Raw genomic sequence first — 25,954 nt, 5'->3', positions numbered from 1 at the left:
AGTGGCTCCTGCAAGGCTGCCTGTGCATCACACCTGTCATGCCTGCAGGCGGAGGGTGGGGGGACGGGCCTGTCTGGGCATGGCCCCGGAACAGGACTGGACAGAACAGGGGGGCTCGGGAGGTGTGATCCCACACGGGTCCAGGTGAGCCTGAGCTCACGCTCTGGCTCAGGGGATGACGGGGGGCGAGAAGACCCGGGACAGGACGGCGGGGATGGCAATGGCAGCCGTGGTACCGGCCCAGCAGCCACGTCACCCAGTGGGTCTGTTCAATGCAGAGCTGATGTTTAAAGTGATCTAGATTGAGACACAAATCCTTCTTTTTCATTTTTCAAGAGTGATCTTTAACAAACGTCTGTGCCAAATGTTGTATTTCACGCCCACTGCAGCACCCAGAAGCCATCAGAGCTGCCACGTGGGTGGTGGGGCCGGGAGGGGGGCGGGGGTCACACCTGGCCGCAGCGAGAGGGCAGAGCAGGAAGACACGACCACAGGGAGAGGTTTGGGGCGACTAGATGCCGGGCACGAGGGTCAGGCCGGGGCAGGCAGAGCGGATGCCAGGAGCCTGGCATTCTGCATCGGAACCAGAGCCGCGCCGGGTTAGGAAGAAGGTCACCACCCTGATGACTTCTGCTGTGCTCACGCTGACTTAACTTCTGTCTTGAATGTATGATCTGACTTTTCACAGAACAGTAAAGAAGGATCAGGCTTACCTTTGTCTTTTATGAAAAAATAAATCACCAGGCGATGAAACGCCATGTGTAAGATTACAAGGACATCGTAAACCAGCAGGAAAAAGCCGTGTTTTCGATGACTTCGCCAGGATTTCTGCCCAATTAGTTCATGAAACATGGAATCAACAAACAGTATTAACTCAAGCAGCTCTTCTGGGAACTGGGGATGACTCTGAACTTCATCCATCCTTATCAAAAGCTCACGTGGACAAGATGGGAACTCGTGTGCTTGCAGGACCTCAGGGGCACTCCTGACCAGGGCAGAGGGCCAGGGGGAGGTGGAAGGCCCTGGGCAGCTGTGGCCAGCGTGCAGGCTGGCTGAAATGGGCAGTGTGCTGGGAGTGATGCCTGCTCAGTCTAGAACCGCTGTCCCGATCATCAGGAGGGCTCTCTGCAGGTTCCTCTGTGGGCACACACGCCCTCAGGCTTCCCTAAGGCTCCTAGAGATCTGCGACTCTTTGGAATTCTCAGATCCCCGCCCCCACATCCGTCTGAGCAGTGGGACTCGGGTACCTGGCCAGTGCCCGCTGCCCCCTACCCCCGCCCCAGGTTCTACAGACAGTATTCTCATCCGTTTGGTCAGCAGCCACTTGACCTCACCTTCCAAGCACCGGGCATCCCCACAGCCCCTGAAGCAGCCCCTCCAGGGATTCCTGAGGGGCGCCTGCTGATGCCCTGAGATCCAGGGGCTGAGTGCTGTGCCCCAGCGTCCAACACAGAGCTGACAGGGCCGGAGGGCAGGGGAGGGGGGAGGGCAGGAGGCACTGGGGATACTGCAGACTGATCACGTGACCCAGCGGCCCATGCGGTGCGAGGGGAGGGCCCCCCGGGGCCGGCTGAGCGGGCAGAGCTCAGCTGACCCCGACCCTGGCCCACTGCTCTCTCGCAGAGCCTGTTAGCCTGTTAGCTCCGTGGGGTCAGGAGCACCCAGCCCCACGCAGTGGCCCGTCCAGCGCCCACTGGCTCTTTCCACTGGACACGCTTCCTCCCGTTTCAATCCTCACCACTGAAGTATTTAAAATCGAAGAACTGTTCTGAAGAACACTGAGGCTCGCGGCACAATTACGGTAAAGAGCCCCCGCAGGAAACGCCCCCCGTCTCAGAGCGGGCCAGGAGCGCCCAGGAAACGCTGTGGCTCGGTCAGACCTGCTTTCCGGCTCGGGGCGCGTCTCCGCAGCGGACGTGAAGGGTGTCAGTGCTCACGGCGCGGTGGTGCCGGGCCGCCACCTACGTTGGTGTTTATACACGGAATCTATTAAAATGCCCCGCTATTATCGCTGTGATGAATAGCAGTGATTCGAATGAACACAAAATGGATTGCAGACAGGGACTGGAGTCACGAAGGGGCATTTTTCATTGTTGGGCAGAAGGAAGAATCTGTGAGGGGCAGGTACCAAGTTCCTTCTGCGGCGGACGCACCATCTGCTTGCCTTTTGACGGGTTAACCCCAGACCTCCTGCACGAAGGCCTCTCGCCCTTGGGAGGGTGTCTTGTACACAGCGAGGAGGGCTGCAGCCCGACCTCCCTGCTGGGCAGCTGGGTCTGCACGGACCCCAACCTCCCCCTCCACCCCCGTCTCTCTGCTCCAGCACCTCCCAGGACGCAGCGAGGCATCTGGACCCAGGACCAGGTCAGAGGATGCCCAGCGTGTGTTTCTCGGAAGCAGAAGACACAGACAGCCGGCCCAGGTGTGGCAGAGTCCTCAGGAGGAATCCTGCCTGCCAGACGGCGCCCTGGGGCCGGTGAGCCCTCCCACCGAGTAACCTGCCTGCTGAGGCTGCACTGGGCAGGCGGCGGCAGACGAGAAGCCCCCAGGGCTGGGAGGTCCAGGAAGAGCCCTTGGCGCACAGGGCAGGTGGGGCCTCTCGGGGTCTCAGGACACACGCCTGGCGGACCGATAGGAATTCAGGATGGCCCACCTCTTCCCCAAGGAAATAGGAAAGACGGCCCCAAGGCAGCTCACTGCGGTCTCTGCTCAGCAAGGCCATATGGCACCTTGCTCCCGGCTCAGAATCAGTTTCGTTTCATTCATTCTCAGAAGAGCAGTGAGAAGGTGGTGACAGAGGATGAGATGGTTGGATGGCATCACTGACTCTGTGGACATGAGTTTGAGCAAGCTTCGGGACTTGGTGAAAGACAGGGAAGCCTGGCGTGCTGCAGTCCATGGGGTGGCAGAGTCAGACACGACTGAGCGACTGAACGGCAACAAAGGGAAGGCTCAGCGACAAATGTTTCTAACTGCTGGCTGGCCCGCTTGGCAGCAGAGAGGAACGTGACGTCGCCAAATGTCTGCAGGAGCCCTGGCCGTGCTGGGACAGTCCCGTCCGTGGAAACCCACACCCAGCGGGGCGGCTGGGGCCGGAAGCCCCGGGTCGTGAGACAGGCCGAGCGTGTGCTCCTCCGTGAAGGGGACGGAGTCCACTGCTCCAGGGGCCCCGGGGCGGGCTGACCTGGGCTGACGGTGGACGGATGGCCAGACGGTGGGGGAGAAGGCCTTCAGCTGTGATGGGAGCGTGGCCTGAAGGATGCCGGTCGGGGGAGTGACGCAGCGCACACAACGCCCCCCAGAGTCCTGGCCCAGGGGGGCAAGGCTCTGCCATCTTGACCGGGGAAGGAGCCCGCTTCCCAGGGAAGGAGGGAAGGACTCACACAGGAGACAGCAAAGCGGGGGCGACGCCTGCAGACACTGCAGCGCATCAGAAAGGCGGCGGGAGCTCCTGGGTGTCCAGGGGCCTGGGGGGAGCCTGGGAGGGTCAGGGGAACCCTGTGGATGAGTCAGAAACCCAGAGCCCTGCTGGGCTGCACTCTGAGGACAATGAGAAGGCACGGCCCCCCAGGGAGGCTGGGGATGGGGTGAAGGGTGCAGTGCAGGGCCCCCAGACCCTGAACCACATCCCTCACCCAACGCGGGGTCAGCCACCCAGAGCCGATGTCACCTGCCAGGGCCTCTGGGCTCCCCTCCAGGACCGGCCCCACCTTCCCTGCTCGGGGGCCTCCACGCTGCCCCCACGGGGACGCTGCCCCCTTTGTCCTCAGTGAGTCTCGGTCCTTCTGATCTGGGTGCGGCCAGGAGGGGTCGGGACGGGGTCGCCTGTCCCCACAACGCTCGCCTCTCCTTCCACTCCTTGCACCCGGCGTGTGCCTCTCGGCCTCCTCCTGGTGCCACAGAAGCCTCTGTGCTGCATCCTGGGATGGTTTCCCTTCAGGTTTTCCTGGGGAATCTTCCAGGGGCTCCACTGCCTGACTCCCGTGCCTGCGGGGTCAGCCCACAACTTTCTGGAAGCTTCTTCATGGCCCACACTGTCCTCCGTGGAGGGGCCCTCTTGGGGCCTGTCTGGCCGCCGTGGGCTGTGCTGGGGGCGCATGGTGTCCCGGGTACCCCGCGTCCTTCCCCCTTATCCGCGTGGACCACTTCATCTACAGCCTCCGGAGGACGGGGCTCCTGGAGCGGGGAGAGGGCCCTCGGCTCCTGAAGCTGGGAGGACCGTCCCAGTTACGGACTCCAGGCTGGCGGCCCTGCCCCCGCCCGTGGACTCTGGGCTGGCGTGGAAATCCACTGGGTCCCCGCTCTGGAAGGTCTGGGCTGCTGTTTTCCAGCTCCGAGCGCTTCAGCTGAGAAGCCAGATCCACTCTGATGTCTGCATCTTTGTAAGTGACCTATTTTTTCCCTCTGAGTTTTCAGGATGCTGTTTTCATCTCCACGGGCCTGAGATTTCACGCTGACGCGCCTTGGGACGGGGCTTTCTTCACTCATTTCCCGCCGGCGGTGAGTCCCTGCACACAGGAAACCCAGGCTTTGAGTCCTGGGAATTTCTTTAGAAAACACTTCTTTGATAATTCCTTCTTCATTTGTCTCTATTTTTGGATCTTATAGTCTCTAGACCCCCTGAATCGATCTTCTAATGTTTTTTTTTTTTTTCTTTCGTACTTCCTACTTTTTTTTTTTTTAAGTTCTCCTCCTGGCTTTATGAGACCTCTTCAATTTTATGTCCCACACATTTGCCAGAGTTTTAACAAATTCTGTTACACAGACACACACTCACACAGGTAGGTGCTGTCTGCAAAGACAGATACACACTTCACGTGGTGTGTGCAGGTATGTGACCCCCGCATCTCACAGCTCTTGAAATACGTCGTGCTTCCAGGAAGCTCCAGCCTCATACAGACAGCAGCCGCCGCAGGCGTGGCGGGGACGAGCGCCCTCGGCCGCGAGCCTGGCGGGCTCACCGGGTGCCTTGCATCTGAGCCGTCTCCTCTCTGCGGCCTGGGCTCTGGTCTCCTCTGAGCCCCTCACCCCCACCCCCAGCTTCTGCGTGTCTGACCTCTCTCTCCTCCCACCATTGAGGATCCTGCTGTTTGAACCCTGACAGGTGGGTGGGGGCATCACAGGGGGCCTTGGGCCCCAGCTCAGAGCACCCAAGCTTCTGCACTGGGCTTGGCAGGCTGGTGGGTGGCATAGGGCACCCCCACAAAGTTCTTGTCCATCCGGAACATCAGAATACGACCTTCTTTGGAACTGGGTCCTTACGATGGAGCGAGGTAAGGACTTCGGGATGAAATCACCCGTCACAGAAGGTGGGCCCCACATGTGATGCTGGTGTCTCTACGGGAGGAAAGAGGGGAGCTCAGATGCCCAGAGAGGAGCCGGCGCCTTCGTAGGGGATGTGGCCTCAGCCCAGGAGCCCCCAGGGCCACAGGCACACCTCAAGGTTGGCAGGACCCTTGACCTTGCACCTGTGGCCTCCATGCTGTGAGGGAAGCTCTCTGTGGCTGTGGGTCACCCAGCGTGGTCACTGGTCACAGTAGCCTGGGAAGCTGGGGCCCCGGGTTTGCTGGAGAGAGGCCCCACGCCCTGCCCACACCCCTGGCAGTGGGCAGGTCTCACATCTCAGGAAGTTCCTCCACACTTGGCGCTGGCCTCCCGGGGCCCAGAGGCATGTGGCTATAAGTCCTACGGGCGTGAGCCTCTGGGGGTTCAGGCTCCCGCGGGGCACACAGCCCCTGGGCCAGTGCCTCCACTCCATAGGCGGGGGGCCCTGCGTCCTGGCCCCTGAGGCGGGGGTCTGAGAGCAGGCCCGGCCAGTGGTTCCTTGGGAGTTAAGTCCCCCGGGGCCCCCGAGGTCATGGGCCTGCCCCACTTGGCTCTGCGGCTGCGCTGAGCTGGGGAGCCTTGCCCCCGCCCCGAGCTGGGGACCCGCACCCCCACCCGGTGGACTGTGTCCCCGCCCCGCGTCCCTGTCCACCCAGGCGTCTCCAGGGTGCGCAAGTGGGAAGCATGCCTTCTGCTCTCTATCACGGTGGGGGGAGCCTGGCGCGGGCAGCTGCAAAGTGCCCCCTGAATGCCCTTTGAGAGCCTGAGCCCCTGCGTGCGGGCTGCTCTGGCCAGAGAGCCTGGCTGCCCGGCCCAGTGACGGCCGGTTCACGACAAGATGGGGGATGCGGGGTGATGACCCATAGGCCACTGGGCACCTCTCCTGGTGTCCAGGGGAGCCCCCTGGGCACCTGTCCGTACCTCACCACCATGCACTCTGGGGTCGGGGACACCTGGGCTCAGGCAGAATTCGGACGTCCAGGGTGGCTCCTGGGAAAGTGCTCTTGGCGTCACGAGTTTCCACGAAATCCAAGGTCCTGAGCAGACTGTACAGAGCCCCCCGCCCCCGCCAAGAATTCCCCTCACCCTCTAGAGCATGGCGTCCATGCAGCACAGGATTAAAACACTGAGCTTAATTGCTGATTTGAGAGATGAGTTCAACCAGCTGGCCTGTCCTGGTCTAGGAGGCGCTCGTTACAGCAGCTACCAAGGCGCATCTTCAATACAGAGACACCGAACGTGGTGGACGGAGCGTGGGTCACATCGCCCTGGGTGCCACCAACACCCAGGCGCTGCCTCAGCCACTCACGTCTGCACAGAAGCCAGGAGTGGGGGCGGTGCTCACACCCACCGGCCCCAGTCTCTGCCCGCCCCTTCCGCCTGCCCAGTCAGCTGCTGTCAGCGGCTGTTTGGTTGCCAAGGAGAGGATGCTGCTTGTGACCTTGGCGAGGGCCTGCGATGTTCACCTTGCCCCGTGTCGACCAACGTCACAGAGCAGAGACAGATTGCTAAGGGAGCCCCTGAAACAGGGATCATGGGGGCCCCAGAAGCCAGGTTCCCCCTACCCCGCATACCCCCAGGATGCCGGGTCCCCAAGTCGTCATGGCAACTGGCCCTAGTACCCGCATAGCCTCACCCAGGGGCCCGTGTGCATGTCACCAAGTAGCTCTCACCCTCAAGACGGGGATGCACCCGAACATTTTTATTCTATTTCTTCCTCCTTCTTTTAATGCTGATCGTGAGCCACTAAATTAATTTCACAACCCACTAATGGGGTGATGACCTGCACTTTGCAAAGCGGTGATCCAGGAAATGCAGGCATCGGCATGCACCCAGGGCCTGGGTTCTGCTAATCAATTTATCAATTGATCACAAGCATCTACGTAAGACCTAAATGGGGGATGGGGATGGTGAGACCCCCAAGGCTCATGCCTGCCCTTGGCTCGCTCATGGTTTGCTGGGGACACTGAGAAGGGAGCAGCCACGGCCATGTGGAGAAGGAGCTGGGGCGTGACCAGGTGGGGGCGGGGGGGGGTGGCCACCTGTGGACAAAGCCTGGCTGCAGGGTGCTGGGCTGAGGACCTGGCCACTGGGGTGGAATTAGCCATCTTGTGGCCAAGCAATCCCGAGGTCTCCTAGATTCCCGCCCCCCAGCCCCCGCCACGGAAAACCAATTTATGGTAAAATGTGAAACTCCACGGTGCTAATTTGCCAGCTGTAAGAGGCCTGCAATTCAATCCTAGACGAAGATTATGTGCTCCAATTATAAGATGTTTGGGTCAAGAGCTTGCAGCTTCCCTTATAGCTCAGTTGGTAAAGAATCCGCCTGTAATGTGGGAGACCTGGGTTCAATTCCTGGGATGGGAAGATCTGCTCGAGAAGGGATAGGCTACCCACTCTAGTATTCTTGGGCTTCCACTGTGGCTCTGCTGGTAAAGAATCTACCCACAATGCGGGAGATCTGGGCTCGATCCCTGCGTTGGGAACATCCCATGGAGGAAGGGAAAGGCTACCCACTCTAGTATTCTGTCCTGGAGAATTCCACGGACTGTATAGTCCATGGGGTTGCAAAGAGTCGGATGTGACTGAGTGACTTTCACTTTTCACTTTGGGTCAAGAGCTCAGGTAAGCATTTAAGCAAGCTTGGAAAACAGGTCTCTGCAGGCCGGGGTCACCTCTGCAGACATTGGGAAGACGACGGAGCCTGTTGGTCCCCTAGGGCCATTGCCCAGTCGCTCGGTGCCACCTGCCAGGGCGAGGACCTGGGGCCCACTTCCTGGGCGGGGCTGTGACGCTCAGGGCCAGCACGTGGGCGGGAGGTCAGTGTCACCGCACACACCTGCCCCTCGGCCGTGCCTCTGAGTGGGGGGCCGCCCCAGGAAGTCGAGGGTCCCGGTGCGTGCATGCCTCCCCCGACCTGCCCCATGCGTGCCGGGTCCGTCCGCCTGGACCGCGGGCTTCACGGGCTCTAGCACCAGACACCCCCCAGGGAGGGGGGCTACAGGAGCCCCAGGAGGCACGCGGGGCTCCTGCCAAGCCAGGGCTGCATCTGAATTCCGCAGACCCGGCAGATTCAAGCCTCAGCTCCACGGCCCGCCGACCCCTGGCCGTCGGCATCTCTGTCTCTCCCAGTTGCAGTTTTCACGGCTGTAAAACCGAGATGATGGTTCTGAGCCTGGAGGTCTGGGGGATGGAAAGGAATGCGCGTCTGCACCTTCTCAGCAGAGGCCTTGGAGTAAATCAAGGACTCGGGCTGTGCCCGCGAGGAGGGGCCAGCCTCAGAACCCCCGCATGGCAGGGCGCCTGGAGGGGCTGGGGGCTTGATGAGAGGGGCACCCCAATTCACCATGATGACACAGACAGGTGCTGCCTGCACCATGCAGCCTGGAGGGCAGGCCTGACCCAGCGGCAGTCCGCCGAGGCACCCAGGGCCTCTGGAGCCCTGCCTGAGCCTCCCCTCCTCTGGGGGTTCATTCAAAATCCCCAACACAGCATCACCTGCACCAGGGCTGGCCCAGGCCCCAGGGAGCCCACACAGGGACCCCCAGGCCTCATGGATCTGGGGATGGTGACCCCGGGGGTGCCAGTCTGCTTGTCGCCAAGGATCCATCCCAAAAAAGGGCACAGCACACAGATGGGGCCCTTGGAAAGGTTACCCGCCTCCTGGACTCTGGGGGAGGCGGCAGCCCCAGCTCAGAGCCCATTCCGCTGCCGGAGCGGCGAGGCAGGTTCAGGAAAGAGGCTGGGGAGCCTGGCACACCTCACGGGTGTGGAGACAGGCCCTGCCTCCATGCTAAACACAGAGAAACAAGGGCGGCTGATATCAGACAAGCGCACGGCTGCAGCTCCAACTGGAGGCCTGGGGATGCTCGCTGCAGCCCAGCTCTGACACCCTTGAGGGGCCGCCCTGCTCAAGACCCCTGCCACCCAGGCCTGCGAGGGGGAGGCTGCTGGCAGGGCCCCCAGGCCCGAACCCCCACAATCACAAGAGGCTGCCGAGGCATCCATGGGGCAGCGGGGGGCCTGCGTCAGCTTTACAGCGCCGACCTTGGAAGGTGCCCCACTCAAGCTCAGAGCTGACCTCTGGCCGACCACGGGGCACGGACCCACAGCTCCCTGCAGAGCAGCTGGGCCACACTGGCCTCCTGACGGTGCTGCTGAGAGAGCCCACCTGCGCCCGCACATGGAGGCTGCGGGAGCGGGAGGAGCGGGTTTTCCTCTGGCCTAACTCCCAGGGGCCGTGGCCCCCGCTTCTCTGCCTGGGGGTGCCAGCAGAGAGCTCCCAGGTGCTTCCACGAGTTCCCGCTCCCTGACCTAATGCTCCCCGCCATCGAGGTGGGCGTCGTAGCCTGGAGCCCATGCCAGCCCTCAGCTTCCTACGGAAACCTCAGGAGGATGGGCCTGGATGAGGCGTGATAATTGGCCTGTGGAGCCAGCAGTGAGCGTGCCAGGCCTGCGGAGCCCCAGAGCGGCCCCCAGAGGTCACGGCCGGGCGTCCCCAGCTCCCCTGGCCTCACTGCCCCCCTGTGCCGGGGGAATGCTCCTTTGGAAAAGGAATCTCAGAGAAAACACCCCTGGGACTGCTCTGCTGTTCTCGCCTCGCAGCCCACGGAGGTGAGCAGGGGACCCAGCGCTCCTCTTGGTGGATCCAGGAGGGACCCGGGGCCCCCCGGCGTTCTCAGAGCCTCTGCTCTAGATGCCTGCCTGGGGCGCCTGCATCAGACCACGCCCCACCCCCATTCTTTCCTCTTAAAGGCCCTCTGCCCAGAGGTGGGGTCTGAAGCCCCTCTGTGGGTTTGAACCTTTCCTGCAGCCTGGGGCTGGGAGGACATCGCCCAGAAATGAGAGCCCCCCCACACAACGAGCTTGTGTGGGCTGAGCGGCCTGGAGGTGCTCTGTGTGGCCCCTTGGGCCGATGGGCACTCAGTGACCCCGTGATGCTCTGAGCAGCCAGGGGACAGACCCATCCGGCCACAGAGCCAGCAGCCTCTTGCATCAGGAAGCCGGGGCCCAGCTTCTCGCCGTCGCCGGTGTGGGGTCAACCCCCAGCCCCGCCTGCTCAGGCCCCTGGACCCCAGGACAGCCGGGGGGCTGCGTACATACCGTGGTGGTCTTTATCCGCCCGCCGGGCTGTGTGCACGTCCAGCCTGACCGGTTGATCAGCAAGTCGCAGCCCTCCCCCTCCAGACACGGGAGCATGTCACACCACTGCTTTGTCCTGATGATCCGCGCTGTGGACAGAGGACAGAGGACAGAGGTCAGCGCCGGCCGGGGGTGGGGCGGATCCCATGCTGCCCAGCACCCAGCCCTGGCCTCAGGGACAGGAAGGCTGGGTGGGCAGCCCCTGGGGCCAGTCGGGGAGCCCCGCCGGGCGCTGCCCCTGCCCTGGGCTCCCAGCCACCTGCTTGCTGTCTGTGGGCAGCTCTGTCATTGATTACTCAGTCAGCAGGGACGGAGGGCCCTGGGGACAGTGTCAAGGAGCAGCCAAGGCGCCTTCCTGGAAGGGACAACATCGTTCTCTCCTGTGTCTGGAACCCATGTGAGAGCAGGAAAGCCTGCCCGGTCAGAACCCCCTCACATGTCTTGGGAGCCACCCATCCGCAGGTCAGAATCCAGGTGCTGGGTCAGGCTGGAAGGAGGTGGGCGGGGGGCGGGCGGGGAAGTCTGGCAGATCTAACAGTGACCACAGCACTCCCAGAGCCTCATCCATAAAGGGGACCCCCCAGAGGCCATCCTGCGGTGGTGAATCCCCAGAATATGTTCCGGGGCGGTGAGCCCCCAGAGGCCGTCCCAGGGCGGGGAACCCTCAGAATATGTCCCGGGGCGGTGAGCCCCCAGAGGCCGTCCCGGGGCGGGGAACCCTCAGAATATGTCCCGGGGTGGTGAGCCCCCAGAGGACAAAACCCACCACTGCTCTGTGGCTGTAGTCGGGGGGCTGGGGACCCCTCACTGATGGAAACCCTGGAAGGAGGGGCTATGTGATGGAAAGAACACGGATCATATTAACGGACATGTCGTTAAAGGAACCTGGGAACCGCGGGTCGTTTCTGAATTAGGACCAAGTGACCCATGTCCTTCCAGAGGCGATCGCTGTGGTGGCTGCAGACCCGGGTGGGGCGCAGCCCACGGGGCCCACGCTGTTCTTCCTACGCCTCGAAATTCTCAGCAACCTTTGCAGCCTCCTGGCGCTTCTCTTTTCACAGAGGACAGCAAGCACAGCACCAGCCACGCAGGCAGCGGCTGTCCCTGCAAAGCGACAGCCACGCAGGCAGCGACTGTCCCTGCAAAGCGACAGGGGACCCGGGAGCCTCGCCCTGTGGGGGCCTGGGCCTCGGGGCCCCTGCAGGGGAGCAGGACTCGGTGAGTCTTAACAATGGGTGCCCTGGGAGGTGGTCTGGAAGACAGACAAGGACGGCATCCCAGGTGACCCCTTGGTGTCAATTCTGACAGATAAGCAGGAGCTGCCTGAACACAGGGGAGAGTGTCCTGGGACCGATTAGTGATGCCCGCTGCGGGCACAGCAGAGGGCCCTGTAGTGTGTGCTGCCCCACGGCCCCACCCCAGGCATCTCACTATCCATGGTCACCGGTCGGTCAGCCTGAGACCAGCTCCGTTCTAGGCCGAGCTATGGACAGAACCGTGACCCACCAAAGTCACAGGATGACCCCAGGGTGGCTGGGCTTGGAGACGGGATCTTTAGAGATCCTGTTTAACTGAGGTTAAACAAGGTCACAAGGGTGGGGCCTCCCCCCACGGAATCAGTGCCCTTAAGAGAAGTGACCTCAGCAAGACCAGCCTCCCCTGCGTGGACACAGTGAGGAGGGGGTGCCGCCAGGAGCCCGTCAGCAGCACCTGCACCACAGCCTCCCGTCTCCGGACCTGCAAGAAATGGAGTTTCTGCTGCTCAAGCCCCACGGCCTCCAGTTGTCGCTGCAGCCTGAGCCTGAGCAGACAGCCTGGGAGACCCCACGGCTCAGAAAAGCCGCTCATGCAGCTGAAGTCAGAGCGGAAAACCAGTCCGGCTGAGTGGCAGCTCCTGCGGAGGAAGAGACGGGCTCTGCTCCCCCGAAGGGTGAGGGGGATGCCCCAGACACGGCTCCAAGATGAACGACAAAGGCCGCCCACTGCCTCGTGTCCCTCGGAGCCCCCAGGGCTGGCAGGCAGAGACGGCTGTGCCCCCAGCACGCCCCGCTTGGGCCTCCTCTCCTCGTCTGCACTAGGCAGAGACGGCTGCGCCCCCAGCACGCCCCCCTCGGGCCTCCTCTCCTTGTCTGCACTTCATTCCGGTGGAAGTCCCCAGTGCACCACTTTGGTGGCAGTAAAAGATTCACAAAAACCTTGTCGTTGCAACAAGCACAAACCTTAAACCCATGGAGCAGCGAGACTGAAACACACACCCTGCCAATCCCTGGAAATCCTGTGTGCACAGCATAGAGAAGATCAAGACGAATTAAAGAAAGAAGGGAGGGTTTCTCTGGGATCAACCAGGACACGCGGGGTGAGAAGAGGCTCACGTGTGGTTAGAAAAGTCTGAATCTGTGCTCCCCTCTGTGTCCCGGGGCTACGCCCAGGGAGATGCTGTCAGGCCACTGTGCCCGGCTCAGAGACCTCCATCGGGGGGGCGGGGACCCAGCCCCTGGCGGCCCAGGGACCAGAGCAGGAACTTGGCCTTCTCAGGCAACAGGCCTGCTCTTCGCTGCAAGAGGGACATGCAGACCAGGAGGCAAGGAGGCTGGGGGAGGCCCTGCTAGGAGAGGCCACAGCCATCCAGCAAGTGGTCACCCCAGACCAGGGGGCAACGTCAGAGTCCTCCTTCTGATGTCGACGCTGCCCTGGCTGGTTGCAGGACCAGATGACGGAGTGGGGATGGACGGATTCAATCTGCCCTGCTGTGCCAGCCAGGACCTTGAGCCCGGGGTGCCCCCCTCAACCCACCATAGGCTCTGTCCTCCCCGGGAAGCTCAGTGACTGTGGGGACAGAGGAGAAGCTGTAGGTGGAGTACCCAGCCCAGGGCTGGGCCAGTCCACACCCCAAACACACGTCCTTCACAGTTGAGTGAGGACAGAAGCCACTCTCGGCCGCTGACCATGGTGCCAGAGATGGTGGACAGATGCTGGGGGAGATGGAGCCAACCTCCCCACAGCCAAGGGTTGGGATGCCCGCTAGTCCCCTGGAGCCCGCCCCCAGGCTGCAGTGGGCACGGCTCCAGGCCCTTGGTCAAGGCCATGAGCCGCATTCATCTTCCCTGAAGCTTCACGTGAGGGCTGCTTACTCCAAGCCTCCATCCCCTCCGGGAGATGGGGGTACACAGCCCCAACGGTCATGGGGGAGCCCCAAAATGTGACAGGACATTTGAAGGTCAGGGAGAGGGAGGAAAGCTTGAGGGGTGAGGGATAAGGTAGGGGGAGGGACAGAGGTCCTGCCCATGCTGCAGGCACAGAGCCTGCACACACATGTTCACACACACACACACATGTGGAAACATGCATAAGGATGCAGAGGCCCTAGATGGAGCACACTCACACGTGGAAACACCCAAAGCACACGCACACGCCTATATGTGGGAAACGGCTCATGTGTGCACAGCTACATACACTGACATGCACACACGTGTACATGAATGTGGGGCTTCCCAGGCGGCGCTGGTGGTAAAGAACCCGCCTGCCAAGGCAGGAGACGCAAGAGACGCAGGTTCAATCCCTGTGTGGGGAAGGTCCCCTGGGGAGGGCAAGCAACCTACTCCAGTCTTTTTGTCTGGAGAGTCCCATGGACAGAGGAGCCTGGCGGGCTACAGTCCATAGCACTGCAGAGTCGGACACGACTGAAGCAACCCAGCATGCACTCGCACTCACGGATGCTTGAGCACACACTCATCACCACACACGTGGGACCGCTGTGAGGGCTGCCTGGCAGGGAGCAGGCACGCGGATGTGTCTGCAGGACGGACAGACACACCGACTCCCTGACCACTGCCCTGCTCCCACCCAGAGAGGTGGCCTGGTGTGTGGGCACCGGCCCTGCTGAGGGTGCTGGATGGCCAGTAGCAACCACACAAGGCCTTCTGTTGGCCTTGGGAGCTCGGCTCAGCCAGCCCCAGCCCACTTCCTGTGGGGGCAGTCGGCGGCACAGGGCTGGGCCACCGTGTTCCAGGGACAAAGGGGCCTTTCATGCCCACATGTCACCACCTCATCTCTGGTCCTGACGTCATGGCAGCTCTCAGCTGGGGAGGGTGTTCCCTGGGGTGGAGGGGGTCCAGTGAGCAGAGTGACGTGGACGACAGCTGGGGACCGCAGTCCAGCCTGTTCCGGTGTCACGACCGGGGGCCCTCGGCCTCTGCAGGCCCAGGGCGTGGGTCTCCTGTGGCCGCATATCCAGTGCCTGTCCGAGGCACAGGGGAGGGCGGGTCCATCCACACTGGGCCTTGGGGCCCAAGATGGACCAGCTCTGCCAACCGGAGCCTATGACGGGCGCTGCACCCAGGGACCCAGCCTGGTCACACTCCTCTCCTTCTGCCTCACACACACACATTTGCACATATGCACACATTTGCATATGCACACGTTTGCACACAACACACACTACTCCATGTATACTTGCACTCACACACATCTGCATGCACACACACACACATTCGCACACGTTTGCATACAACACATAAATGCTTGCACGTGAGCACACACATCTGTGAACACACGTGCAACCCAGCACATGCAGTCTGCACACACTTGCAATACACGTCTACACACGCTTGCACAGCACACATCTGCATGCACACAGTTGCACATCCACATGCACTTGTGCACGCACTTGCACACGTTTGCACACACCACACACATTTGCACGTGAGTACACATCTACACACACACACATGCCTTCACAGGCAACACTTGCACATGCAGTCTGCACATGCTTGTACATACATGTCTCACGTTTTCGCAGTAGTCTGCACATGCACGCACGTCTGCACACGCTTGCACACACACACATTTGCACACACAAGCACTTCTGCACACGTACTCATGGTCACAGGGTGGTGTGAGAATGCAGGCTGCAGAGCCACTCTTCCCTCTTGCAGCCATGCGGGGGCAGGCAGAGGCTGGTTCCTCCTCTCCGAGCGCCCCTCTGTGAGAACACCAGGGTAATTCCAGGCCCAGAGCCTCAATCCCGGCCACCGTCTCCCCAGAAGGAAGCCACCCCTGCAGCCCAGGTGCTCGTGAAGGACAAGACACGCCTTGTGGGGCACAGAGGACCAGCGTCTGGGGCAGGGAGGGGCCTGGAGCCTGGTGGGGAGCAGGGCAGGGCCCGGGTGTCCCAGGGGCTGAGGAGCAGGGGTCCGCTGGGTGCAGGTCGTGAACACATCAGGGACTGGCTCAGGCAGGTCCCGGGCAATCAGCTGAAGGGCCAATTGCCAAAACTGTGGGGGCAAACCGTGCCTGGCATGAAAGACAGACCCCAGGAGCCACAGGGTGACGGGGGCCGCAGAGGGGCTTGGGGACATCTCCTAGAGAAGACAGATTGCCGCAGATTCAAGGGACAGGGCAGCACAGGCCCATGCAGAACCCAAGCGGGGACCCTCAGAACAGGTGCCACAGGGACACAGCGCACCTGCCTCGGGGCCTGCTGGGGGCGCCAGCTCCTTCCTCCTTAAGAGACAGACACACCCTCCCACCCCTGGAGCCCCACTCTGAATATCAGCCACCTGGGGTCAGAGAAATTTGGGGCCAAATTCACTCGGATCCACGGCCAGCCAGTGAGAGATGGGGCACTGCCTGAGCGCATTACACCCTAAAAAGCTCGTGGGGCTTCACACGTGCCGCTTCTCAGGAACCTGCAGAAGACCCAGAGTTGGCTCAACCAGCAGAGACCAGCAGCGTCTCTCCTGGGAAGGCCCGGGAGACTGAGCCTTTGTCTTATCTGCAGACAGTTCCTGAGTGCTTGCCCTCACTGTCCACCCTCCAGGGCCACCACTCTGGAATTTTCCATCTCAGCAAAAAAGGCAGCCTGCAGGAGGCAGGAAAAAGGCAGGAGGGGCCGGGACTGAGGCAGAATCTGCAGGGCCTAAGCCTGGACTCACTCTGCTCAAAAAGGACACTGCACTTTCCCCAGCGCGCTCCTCGACTGGGCCAAGCACAACTTTGATTGCTCTAATCCTCCAGACCAGGGTCCTGAGGATGTGTGGAGGGTCTGATTGGACCTCAGACCAAGCAGCTCACCAGCCATGAGAGCCTCCTACAGAGGCTGTGTGCAACTGTTGACCTCGTGGGTGTGTTTGTGTATATGCGTGTGTGCGTATGTGGTGTGCACAGACGTGCCCCTGTGTGACACCTGAAGCTCTCTCGCAGGGATGAGGTGCATGGATGTGGGGCCCCTGCCCCTCCCCACCAGGACTTGTGCGATTCTGGGACCCCTTTCTGCTCCCAGCACACACAAGCTCCAAGGACGGGGAGGGTCAGAAACGCACCCCTTCCAGACGCCTCTGCCGGTCCCCCTGCCCACTTCCGCAAAACCGAGGACATGGACACGCAGGATGACCTTGAAGACACCCGGGGCTGGTGGCTGGCACGCGTGCTTGGACAGCAACTGTGGCGACGAGCGTGCTGCCCTCCGGAGTCTGGACAGATGGACGGGGATGCGTGGCACTAATTGGCCCGGGATCACAGAGACCGCGCTGCTGCGCTCAACGCCCGCGCCCTTTGCTGCTCGTAAATTGCATGGTTCCCTTTGGAATAAACTGTTTCTTCATTTCCATTAACACATGAATCTGCTTACTTTACTCAACAGCTCGGAAAAATGAATCACCCAGAACAAAACCAGTGGGATTCCAGAAATCTCCGGCCATCTCTCAGATGCAGTCATAAAGGGACTGTGCCCGTCCAAGGTGGGGAGGCTGCATCTGGCAGCGACGTCCCTGGCCCCAGAGTCCCCCCGGCCTCGCTGGTGACGGAGGGCTCAGGCCACACGCACACATGGGGGAAGCGGCGGCTGGCATTTAACACGAGCAGAGAGACACTAACTACACACACACACACACACACACACACACACACACACCCCCACGGGGGTCGGGCACAACTGAGATGTGCATAGGTTTCCAGAAGAGTCCACCACACGAGGGGCTGGCACAGGCCCTGAGGATGGAATCGAGATGCTTCTGCTGCAGGAATGTCTGGAGGGTCCCCAGAAGGCCCCATCTTTCTGCTCCTCAGGGCAGCACGTGAGGGCCCCTCCTGGGAGTGGTCACCAGCTGGGGCAGGAAAGCCCAGCGGGGCTGGAGGTCAGAAGGCGCCTGGGGTTGGGGAGCGCTGTTCAAGGGTGTTCCCTGCCAGGCCACTCTAAGGCCAGCCCTCCTGGGTAGGAGGACTTCGAGGAGGGGGCTGGGGGCCCGCCCAGAGAGGCCCTGCCCAGCCTGGGGAGACGAGCCTACCCAGCTGGGCTTCCGGGCGGGCTCTGGTCTCCCTGCATCCCCCCGGAGACGGGTGGCCCTGGGCTCAGGAAAACTCCAGCAACCGTAACACCTGCTGGGACCTGCACGCTTCTGGGAGAGATCCACTGTGCCGTCACACACTAGGAAGCAGCTTCTGTGTTCCACAAACTCCTGTTTGAAACGCCAAAGCCCAGGCACACCCGGTGAGCCCACCTGGCAGGGGGCTCCTGGGGGCTCTGGACGGAGCTACGGGGCTCGCGGGCTCCGCTGACAGTGGGCCGGCTTGCTGCTCCTCCCAGGGACACACAGGCTTCCTTGTGGGTAGATGGACGGCTGGCTGTCACTCATGAGGAGGCGATGTGACTGATCCTCTCATCACTCACGGGGGCGTAGAAGGAGAGGTCCAGAACTGTGCCAGGGTCACAGAACTGCTGGAGGGGCGAGGCGGGGACTGGAGTCTGCTCAGCCTGACTGCAGCCCCGACTCTGACTCCACGTGGCCGAGGCCAGGACCCGGCTCCCCTAGCCAGCCGGCAGGAGGAACGTGACCCGCCCAGAGGGTTCAGGGCCTCTGTTTCCTCACTGTCCATGGGATGAAGGGGCCCACGGGGTGGGGGTCTGGGGGCTGCTGCAAGGATGGAGCTGACGTAAGAGCCAATTGGAATGAGCTGGCCAAGGTACCCCCCCCCCGCCCCACCACAGTCCATGCTCTTAGGATTATCACGGGCTAGGACAGCAAAGACAGTGGCCAGCTGAGTGCTGTGGGCGGGCAGCGGCTCTGCGGCTGGCAGGAGGGTGGGGGCACAGGGCCCTGGCCGTCTGTGCCAGCGCCCCGTGCCCTCAGGGGCAGCCCAGCCACAGCGAGGACCCCCAGCCCCCACCGGGCACCCCCGCCCCCAGGCACGATTAAGGGCCCCCACGCAGCTGCCTGCCCCAGCCTTCTCCTGCCCCCGGCTCTGCCAGCCCACGGTCCTGCTCTGTGGAGGCACTGGCCAAGACCAGCTCAGGCCCCCGCCATCCACCATGTCATTCCCGAGAGAGCAGCTCAGCTCTCTCGTGGACAATGTCCACCTCGTTTGGAATTCTTTTCTCAGGACGCACTCCTGAGAAGGGGACGACGGGATCGAGGGTCTGAGCGTCTCCATGGTGCTGGATGCGTGCGGCCAGGCTGCCCGGAGGGTGGATGAGACCCTGACCGTGCCGCAGACGACCCTCTAGGACGTCCCGAGTATGGCTGGTCAGGCTGCAGGCCTCTCCGTGTCCTCGGTCCCCTGTCCCTGGGGGAGCCGGCACCGAGTCGCGTCTGGCAGGAGGGTCTGTGGCCATCGCAGCAGGGGGTCGGGGGCAGCTTTACGATGGCCTTGGGCCTGAGTCAGTCTCCCCACAGAGGTGTACCCTCTCAGCGCCCACCTGACCGCAGAGCTGTGGGCAGAAATGGGGGCTCCTGCTCCTCGCTGGGTCAGCCCGGGCCTGGGCTCCGGGGCTCTGCAGGCGGGGCGGGGGTCACGGGCGATCCGGGAGGCCTGTGTGTGAGCACCCTCCCCGCAGCACCCGGGGCTGCAGGGCTGGGGTGGTGGCTTGTCCCCCGCTCTCTGTCCCCAGAAGCATCCGGAGGGCAGGGGACGGACGGGGTCCCACCGCACTGGACACACAGGAAACCAGCGGCATCTCACCCGCGGGCATCCCACCCCGCGGGCCTCCCACCCTGGGGGCCTCCCACCCCGGGGGCATCCCACCCGCGGGCATCTCACCCCGGGGGCATCCCACCTGCGGGCCTCCCACCCCGGGGGGCATCCCACCCCGGGGGCCTCCCACCTGCGGGCCTCCCACCCCGGGGGCATCCCACCCGCGGGCCTCCCACCCCGGGGGCATCCCACCCGCGGGCATCTCACCCCGGGGGCATCCCACCCCAGGGCCTCCCACCCCGGGGCCTCCAGGTGGCTCTCCACAGACCCAGGTGCCGGCGCGGGGCTGCTCCAGCCTGGGGCCGGCTGGGCCTGGGTCAGCGGCCCGAGGACAGGAGCCGCTTCCCAGGCTGACCACCAGGGTCTGAGGCCGCCTGCCGCTCCCACGAGGGTTTCCGGCGTCCACGCAGACGCACGTCCACACTCGTATTCAGGAGCTTCTGAGTGCTCCAGGGCTCCGCTAGGTCTCTGACAATCAGAGCACGCAGCAGGCGGCTGCCGGGTCTGCAATCGCGGGCGGGCTGAGCTCACAGCCACCGCAGTTTAGAGGGCTGACTTCACCCCCTCCGCCGCCCCCAGCGTCAGGCTGCGCTGACTCCTCTTGTGAGGAACGGGTATGTGAGATTGCCGCCAACGGTCCCAAAATAGGCTCTGGGCCTTTGCCACGTTGATTACGGCTGACAGCCGGGAAGGGGGGACCGTGAAGGCGTCGCCACCACCTGGCTCCAGCGTGTTCTGTGGGCCCAGACATCCCCGCTGGGTGCGCGGCGGGCATCCTGATGCAGGCGGGGGAGGGCTGGGTCTGGGGGCCCGGGCCGTGCAAGGGGGTGGGAGAAGGGGCACAGAACCCAAAGGGACCCGAGACCCTGCAGTCCTGGCCCGGGGCCCCCTGGGGGGACCCGAGGGACGGAGCTCTGGGCAGAGAACCCTTCCCCCCGCCGGGCCAGCCCCGCAGACTCCTGCTCCAGCCCCCAGCTCTGGGGCCCACCTGGTGGCCGCTGGACCTTGGCCCGAGGATGGAGGGACACGGGGTGGACTGTCTGTGGACCCTGCAGGGGAAGTGTTTTGAGTTCTGTTGGAAACGTCATGAGGAGACGGGATGAACGGAGAGCACCCTGGCGGGGACGTGGAAAGAGCTGACGCGGCCACACGTGGCCACTGACCGCACGTCTTTACTGGACAGCACGGGTCTGCGTGGTGGTTTAAAGGCCCCTGTGCTGCGGGGCACAGAGGGGTCCCTGAGGGCTCCAGGGGATGGAGGCGGCCGTCCTGAGTCCACAGGAAAAGGTCTCCGGGACAAACAGCCCTCCCTGTCCCAGCCTTCCGGAACCTTCTCTCTGACCCTGCCCGACTTCTGCGAGCCAGCTGGGGCCTCTCTGCGGTCCAGGGTGGTCTCTGTGCCCGTCCTGTCCAGGGGGGCCAGGACTCAGGGACTTCTCAGGAGCAGCCTACCTCCTCCTTGAAAGGCTGCCCCCTGGTCTGGCTCCAGGCTCCCTGACCTGCTCTGGTCCCCTCGGTCACGTGGGACAGACAGATGTCAGTGAGCCAGCCCAGAGCATGAACTGTCTGTGATTCCTCTTCCTTTGCGGCAAAGGCTGGCGGCAGCTTCCTGGAGCCTTCTCAGGTGTCCCGAGTACTGCTGGGCCAGACTGGAGGGCCCTGTCCTCCGCCGGTACCGAGACTAGCCATCAGAGATACAAGAGGGGTGGGAGTGGGCACAGCTCAGCTGCTGGGACCCCTGAGCTCCGGTGGCCTGTCAGCCTCTACCTGCCCAGGCCAAGGGGGCCACGGTCGCTGGCTCAGGCTATGCTCAGCCCACCTGCAAGGCACACCCAGCTCGAGCACTCGGGCCTGCACTCAGAACAGACAGGCAGGGAGACCCACTGTCCCCGGATACGCCTGGGGTCCAGAGGCCCCAAGGCCACGCTCCGCCCTATGGTGGGGTCTGCGACAGAGGCCGAGGTTGTGGGCCGCACCAGGCTGGCACACGCCACACCCGAGACCTGGGGATTCGAGAAGAGGCGAGTCCTCCTCCCAGTCACTCAGGCGGAATCTTTCAATCACCCGGCAAAGAAAAATCTGCAAAACCCAGATTATGTTTTAAAATTAGACAAAAATTTTCTTTCGACAACTTCTAGACAGTGTAATTTAGCGAGCACATTCTTGATAATTATTTTTTCTTTAAATAGTTACAGTAGAATGGATTAATTTTCAAGACGAGTCTCTGATTAGCATGACTCATTAGCTGCCTGGGAGCTGTCCTCACTGGAGTGCAAGGTCAGAGAAGTCCCCTGGAAGACTGGACACCGGCCCCCGCCCGTGGCAAACTCTCCAGATTTGGGTAATCAAATTAGATTGAGAGAGAAAAACCACAGTTGTCGCGAGCTACCTGCTTCATTATCTCATTAGGATCAAGAAACGTATGTGGAGGGGGAAGAAAAAAATCTTTCTTGGGCAAATTCCCATGAACCGACAGAAGCGCCTTGGGAGAGCAGACAGGAGAGGCAGCCAGGTTTCCAGTTTAACTCGTGACCGGGAGAGCATCCACCCCGGCTCCGGGAGGCCGCGGGGCTCCTGGAGGGCAGCAGGCGGAGGGGTCAGTCCCTGGCTGCGTGGGGACATCACACACCCGTGTGCGCAGAGCTGGACACGCCCTCATTTAGGGCGGCCACCCGGGGCAGCCGGGCACCCACAGGGCTGGGGGCTGTGCTGGGGGCCCGTCTCCAGAAAGTCATGAGGCTGCGGTCCAGGGGAGAGGTCCGGCCTCTGCAGGAGAGATGCTGGACGTGGCGGCAGACGCCAAGGCTGAGAATGCCAGCTGCTTTCAGGGAATCCAGGCCCCCACTAGGACTCAGACCTGTCACCTTTCATGGACGATAAGGCCCATGAAATATCTAGAAAACCACTCTGCCCATTCAGCTCTCCTTTCATCCATCCACCCTCCACCCATCTACCTATCCATCTATCCATCCACTTATCAACCCACCCACCCTCCCATCCACCCATCCATTCATTTATTGACCCATCCACTCTCCCATCCGTCCATCTAATCTTTAGTGTGTGCAGCACCAGGAAACTCTTGAACTTGCTTTCCTTTGCCCAGTGGTGAGAGGCCTGGTCATGCCTACTGAGAAAGGCCAAATAACCCGGTGCTCAGGGACCCCCTGTCCTCCTGCCCCCCAGAGCAAGCTTCAGAGGGAAGCGGGGGAGGAAGTGACATCACTAGCTGAATCAACCCCACCCCGCCTGCCTCTGGCTCCTGCGCAGCAGACATGTGGCCAGCACACAGCGTCCCAGACTTCCTGCCTCCCCTCCTCTCCTGAGGTCCACTTGGCAGTGACATAAGGAGCCGGGGACGGTCCATGGGCACCGAAGACTCTGCCCGGGCTCTCTGCCCCCTGATGTGAAGACTGACTCATTGGAAGAGACCCTGATACTGGGAAAGACAGAGGATGAGATGGTTGGATGGCATCATCAACTCCATGGACGTGAGTCTGAGAAAACTCCAGGAGATGGTGAAGGACAGGGAGCCCTGGCGTTCTGCCGTCCATCGGGTCGCAAGAGTCGGACACGACCGAGCGACTGAACAATTGTAAACAGGGAACCAGCAAGTTTCTACCCATGAACTGGAGGTTCCAGCGGCTCTTCAAGTATTTCCTCCAGACGGCGCTCCCCGTCCTCCAGCAGCTCAGGCCTCTCCTTCCTGATGGGCTCAGAGCCCCTCTCCCTGTCCCCGCAGGAAGGGAGGCTGTGAGGCCTGGGGAAAGCAGGGCTGGGGAGACGGAGGCCCGGAGGCGGCTTGCAGCCCTGCAGTCCCTGCCTCCATCCGCATGCGGCCCGCCCCTGGGGCCTCTGTCTTCACGTGGCCTCTCCTCTTCCCATGAGGACCCAGGCACTGGAGCAGAGACCCCCTTGATGACCCTGTCTTAACCGGTCACCTCTGATTACATGGCCACCCAAGGCCACAGTCACAGGCCTATGGATTAGAACTTCAGTGCATCTCTGTGTTGAATCCAACCCACTACAGACACCCTTCCTGGGGCACAGAGCAAGGCAGCCAGGGCAGGCCATGTCCCACATTCAAGTTCCACATCCCACACTTAAGAGTGACCAGCACAAGGCCCCCTGGCCCCAGGAAATGGACTGAGCCACGTGCAGGCTGCTGGAATCCAGGGTCACGTGAACTCAGCACGGAGCCCCTGAACTGGAGGGTGTGGGTGTTGGATCATTGGGGAGACGCTGTGTTCACACACCACACCAGGATCGATCGAGTTGGCAAAAAGGATAGACTGCTTCCAACTAAATCCAATAGCTCCACACAAGCATTTTATCTCAGAATCTGGGAAAGGCGTCTCTACCAGAAGCACCTCACCTGTGTTAAGATTTACAAACTTCGATTTAAGGAACGGGAAGGAAGCCTCTCCTGACGTCTGTTTATCCACTGTATGGTTTGAGCCCCTCACGGTCGGAGAAGCTCCGAAACGGGGCAGGCTCAGCCTGGATGTCTGGAAGCGGTTTCCTTGGTTACCACTTTGATCTGCGTCCCCAGGTCTCCCCATAACTTTGAGCTCAGTTTCGGTCCACGCACAGGGCCCTGCCTGGCATTCCTAATCTTGCTGAAATCCCCCAAGCCGGGAGGCTGCGCCATGGTAGCGGTGAGGCCCTGCCAGCCACCTGCGGTGAGGGGGGCGAAGAAAAGGCCCAGGGAGTGAAATGCCCACAGGAGATGCTGGAATCAAAGGCTCTGGGTTCACGGGGCTGGAGCCTCCTAGAAGCCCTGGGGGACTCACTGAAATGAGCCCGGTGCCCTGCCCTGGGAGGTGGGGCTGGCGCGGGCTGGGGGTCTGGGGGTCCCCACGCATCGCGCTCCTGGGGCTGCGGCAGGGTGAGGCCCGTGGTCTCGCGGCAGTTTGGGAAAGCCTCCGGCCCGCGGCCGCTGTGTCCCCCTCCAGCCCGGGGCCCCTGTTCCGGGCTCTCCTGCACTGTCCAGGGCCGCCCCGCCTCACTCAGCACAGGGCCGTTCTGGCTGCCTCGGGGAGCCCACGGCTGAAAGGGGTGACGCGCCCAGGGCCGCAGAAGGCGGCGTTGGCAGCGGGGGGCTGGAAGCGAAGTCCTGTCCCTGCCTTTCTTCCTTGATCTGAGCCAAGAATCCAAGAGTCCAGCAACCAGTGACGGCCACCTGGGCAGCAGTATGAATGGCTCCCGGCCCGGCCACGGAGCTGCCAACTGGGCGTTATTTGTAGTCTGCCTCTGCCGGGGTCAGGGTCCAGGGAACGGAGCAGGTGGGACCGAAGCCTCGGAAACGGACTCCCATTCCCCGCCTGGGGCCGGACCGCCGCTCCTTCTGGGGCAAACACCGTCAGATTCTGCTGCAGAGGCGAGGCTGGCGTGAGGCCGGCCCAGGCCAGCGGGCTCTGTCCTGCCTTCCTGCAGCCCCCGTGGCTCCTGGGGACAGAGCCACCCTCCCTGCTGACAAGGGGGCACCGAGGTCCCAGGCAGTCAGCCCCAGGCCCCGCGGGGGCAGCAGAGAGCTGGGGCCGGACCCAGCGGTTCAGAGCCGACCTTTCCCACTCGGGGGGCACCCTCTGCCCCTTCCAGCCCTCCAACCTGGGACGTCCGACTGCATGAGCCTACACCTGACTTTTGTCCTATTTCTTCTTTTCTTTGTTATTTCTGTGTCGTGACACTCGTCTCCAGCATCTTTTCCGTGAGTCAGGCTTTCATCCCGTGGGCCATGCTGGAGACCCCCTCTGACTGTGGGACCAAGACCCCCGGGCCACATGCCATGGCTGCCCGCCTGCAGCCTGTCCCCCACCCCCACCGTGCGTGGGTGCTCCCCGCTGCACCTCTCAGGCCTGACCTTCCCCCAAGGGAGGCCTCTCCTGCCCCCTCCACTGACCACAGGCCCCAGGGCCTTCCTTGGGAACCCTGACCCTGCAAGAGGCCAGTGACACACAAATCCGAGTGTGGATTTGGGGAGTCTGCGCCCCACGAGGGGCTCCATGAGAGTGGGGCTGGCCTGCTCTGGCCCCTGCCGCAGGCCCTGCACAGCTCCTGGTTCAGAGAAGGTTCTGGAAAGAACCTGTAGACGGTGGGGGAGGAGGAGCTGCTCTGGGAGCACTGCTGTTTCCAGAACATTCCACATCCTTCCATCACCGAGCGTGGCTGGGCCTGGCCGCTGCAGCTCCGGGAGTGGAGGCTCCAGGGCTGAACTGCATCTCATTTCCAAGCTTCCAGGAACGTGCCTGGCTTCTGCTGGGCTCCTCCATCGCTGCCCCGACCAGCAGCCGCCCTTGGTGTTCAGAGGCAGGACCAGTTGCTGGCTGTGGCCACAGGGTGGGCACAAGGTCAGCCTTCTATGCCTGGGGTCCCCGTTGCCAGGAGAGTCAGCAGGAGGCACCGGAAGTTTCCGGGTTCAGATAAGACTCCAGGCAAGGCAACCTCCTCTCCTCAGCAGGTGGACAACGCCTTTCCTGCCCCCAGGGTACCAGGCACCGGTCGGCCCATCAAGGACACCACA

The 25,954-nt window shown here is 62.3% G+C and overlaps 1 protein-coding gene across 2 annotated transcripts in view; it reads right to left on the bottom strand.

The window, feature by feature from the left end:
• TAFA5 (TAFA chemokine like family member 5) overlaps positions 1 to 25,954 on the bottom strand; it is a 177,251-nt gene that overhangs the window by 15,767 nt on the left and 135,530 nt on the right. For both annotated transcript variants that reach the window (XM_061418892.1, XM_061418893.1), the window contains exon 3: positions 10,429 to 10,556. In XM_061418892.1, coding sequence (XP_061274876.1) covers positions 10,429 to 10,556 — 128 coding nt within the window. The remainder of the gene's footprint in view (positions 1 to 10,428; positions 10,557 to 25,954) is intronic.

The sequence above is a fragment of the Bos javanicus genome, chromosome 5 (genome assembly GCF_032452875.1).
Source record: "Bos javanicus breed banteng chromosome 5, ARS-OSU_banteng_1.0, whole genome shotgun sequence".
Taxonomy (NCBI): Eukaryota; Metazoa; Chordata; class Mammalia; order Artiodactyla; family Bovidae; genus Bos; species Bos javanicus.
This window is presented reverse-complemented; position numbering and strand designations above follow the sequence as displayed.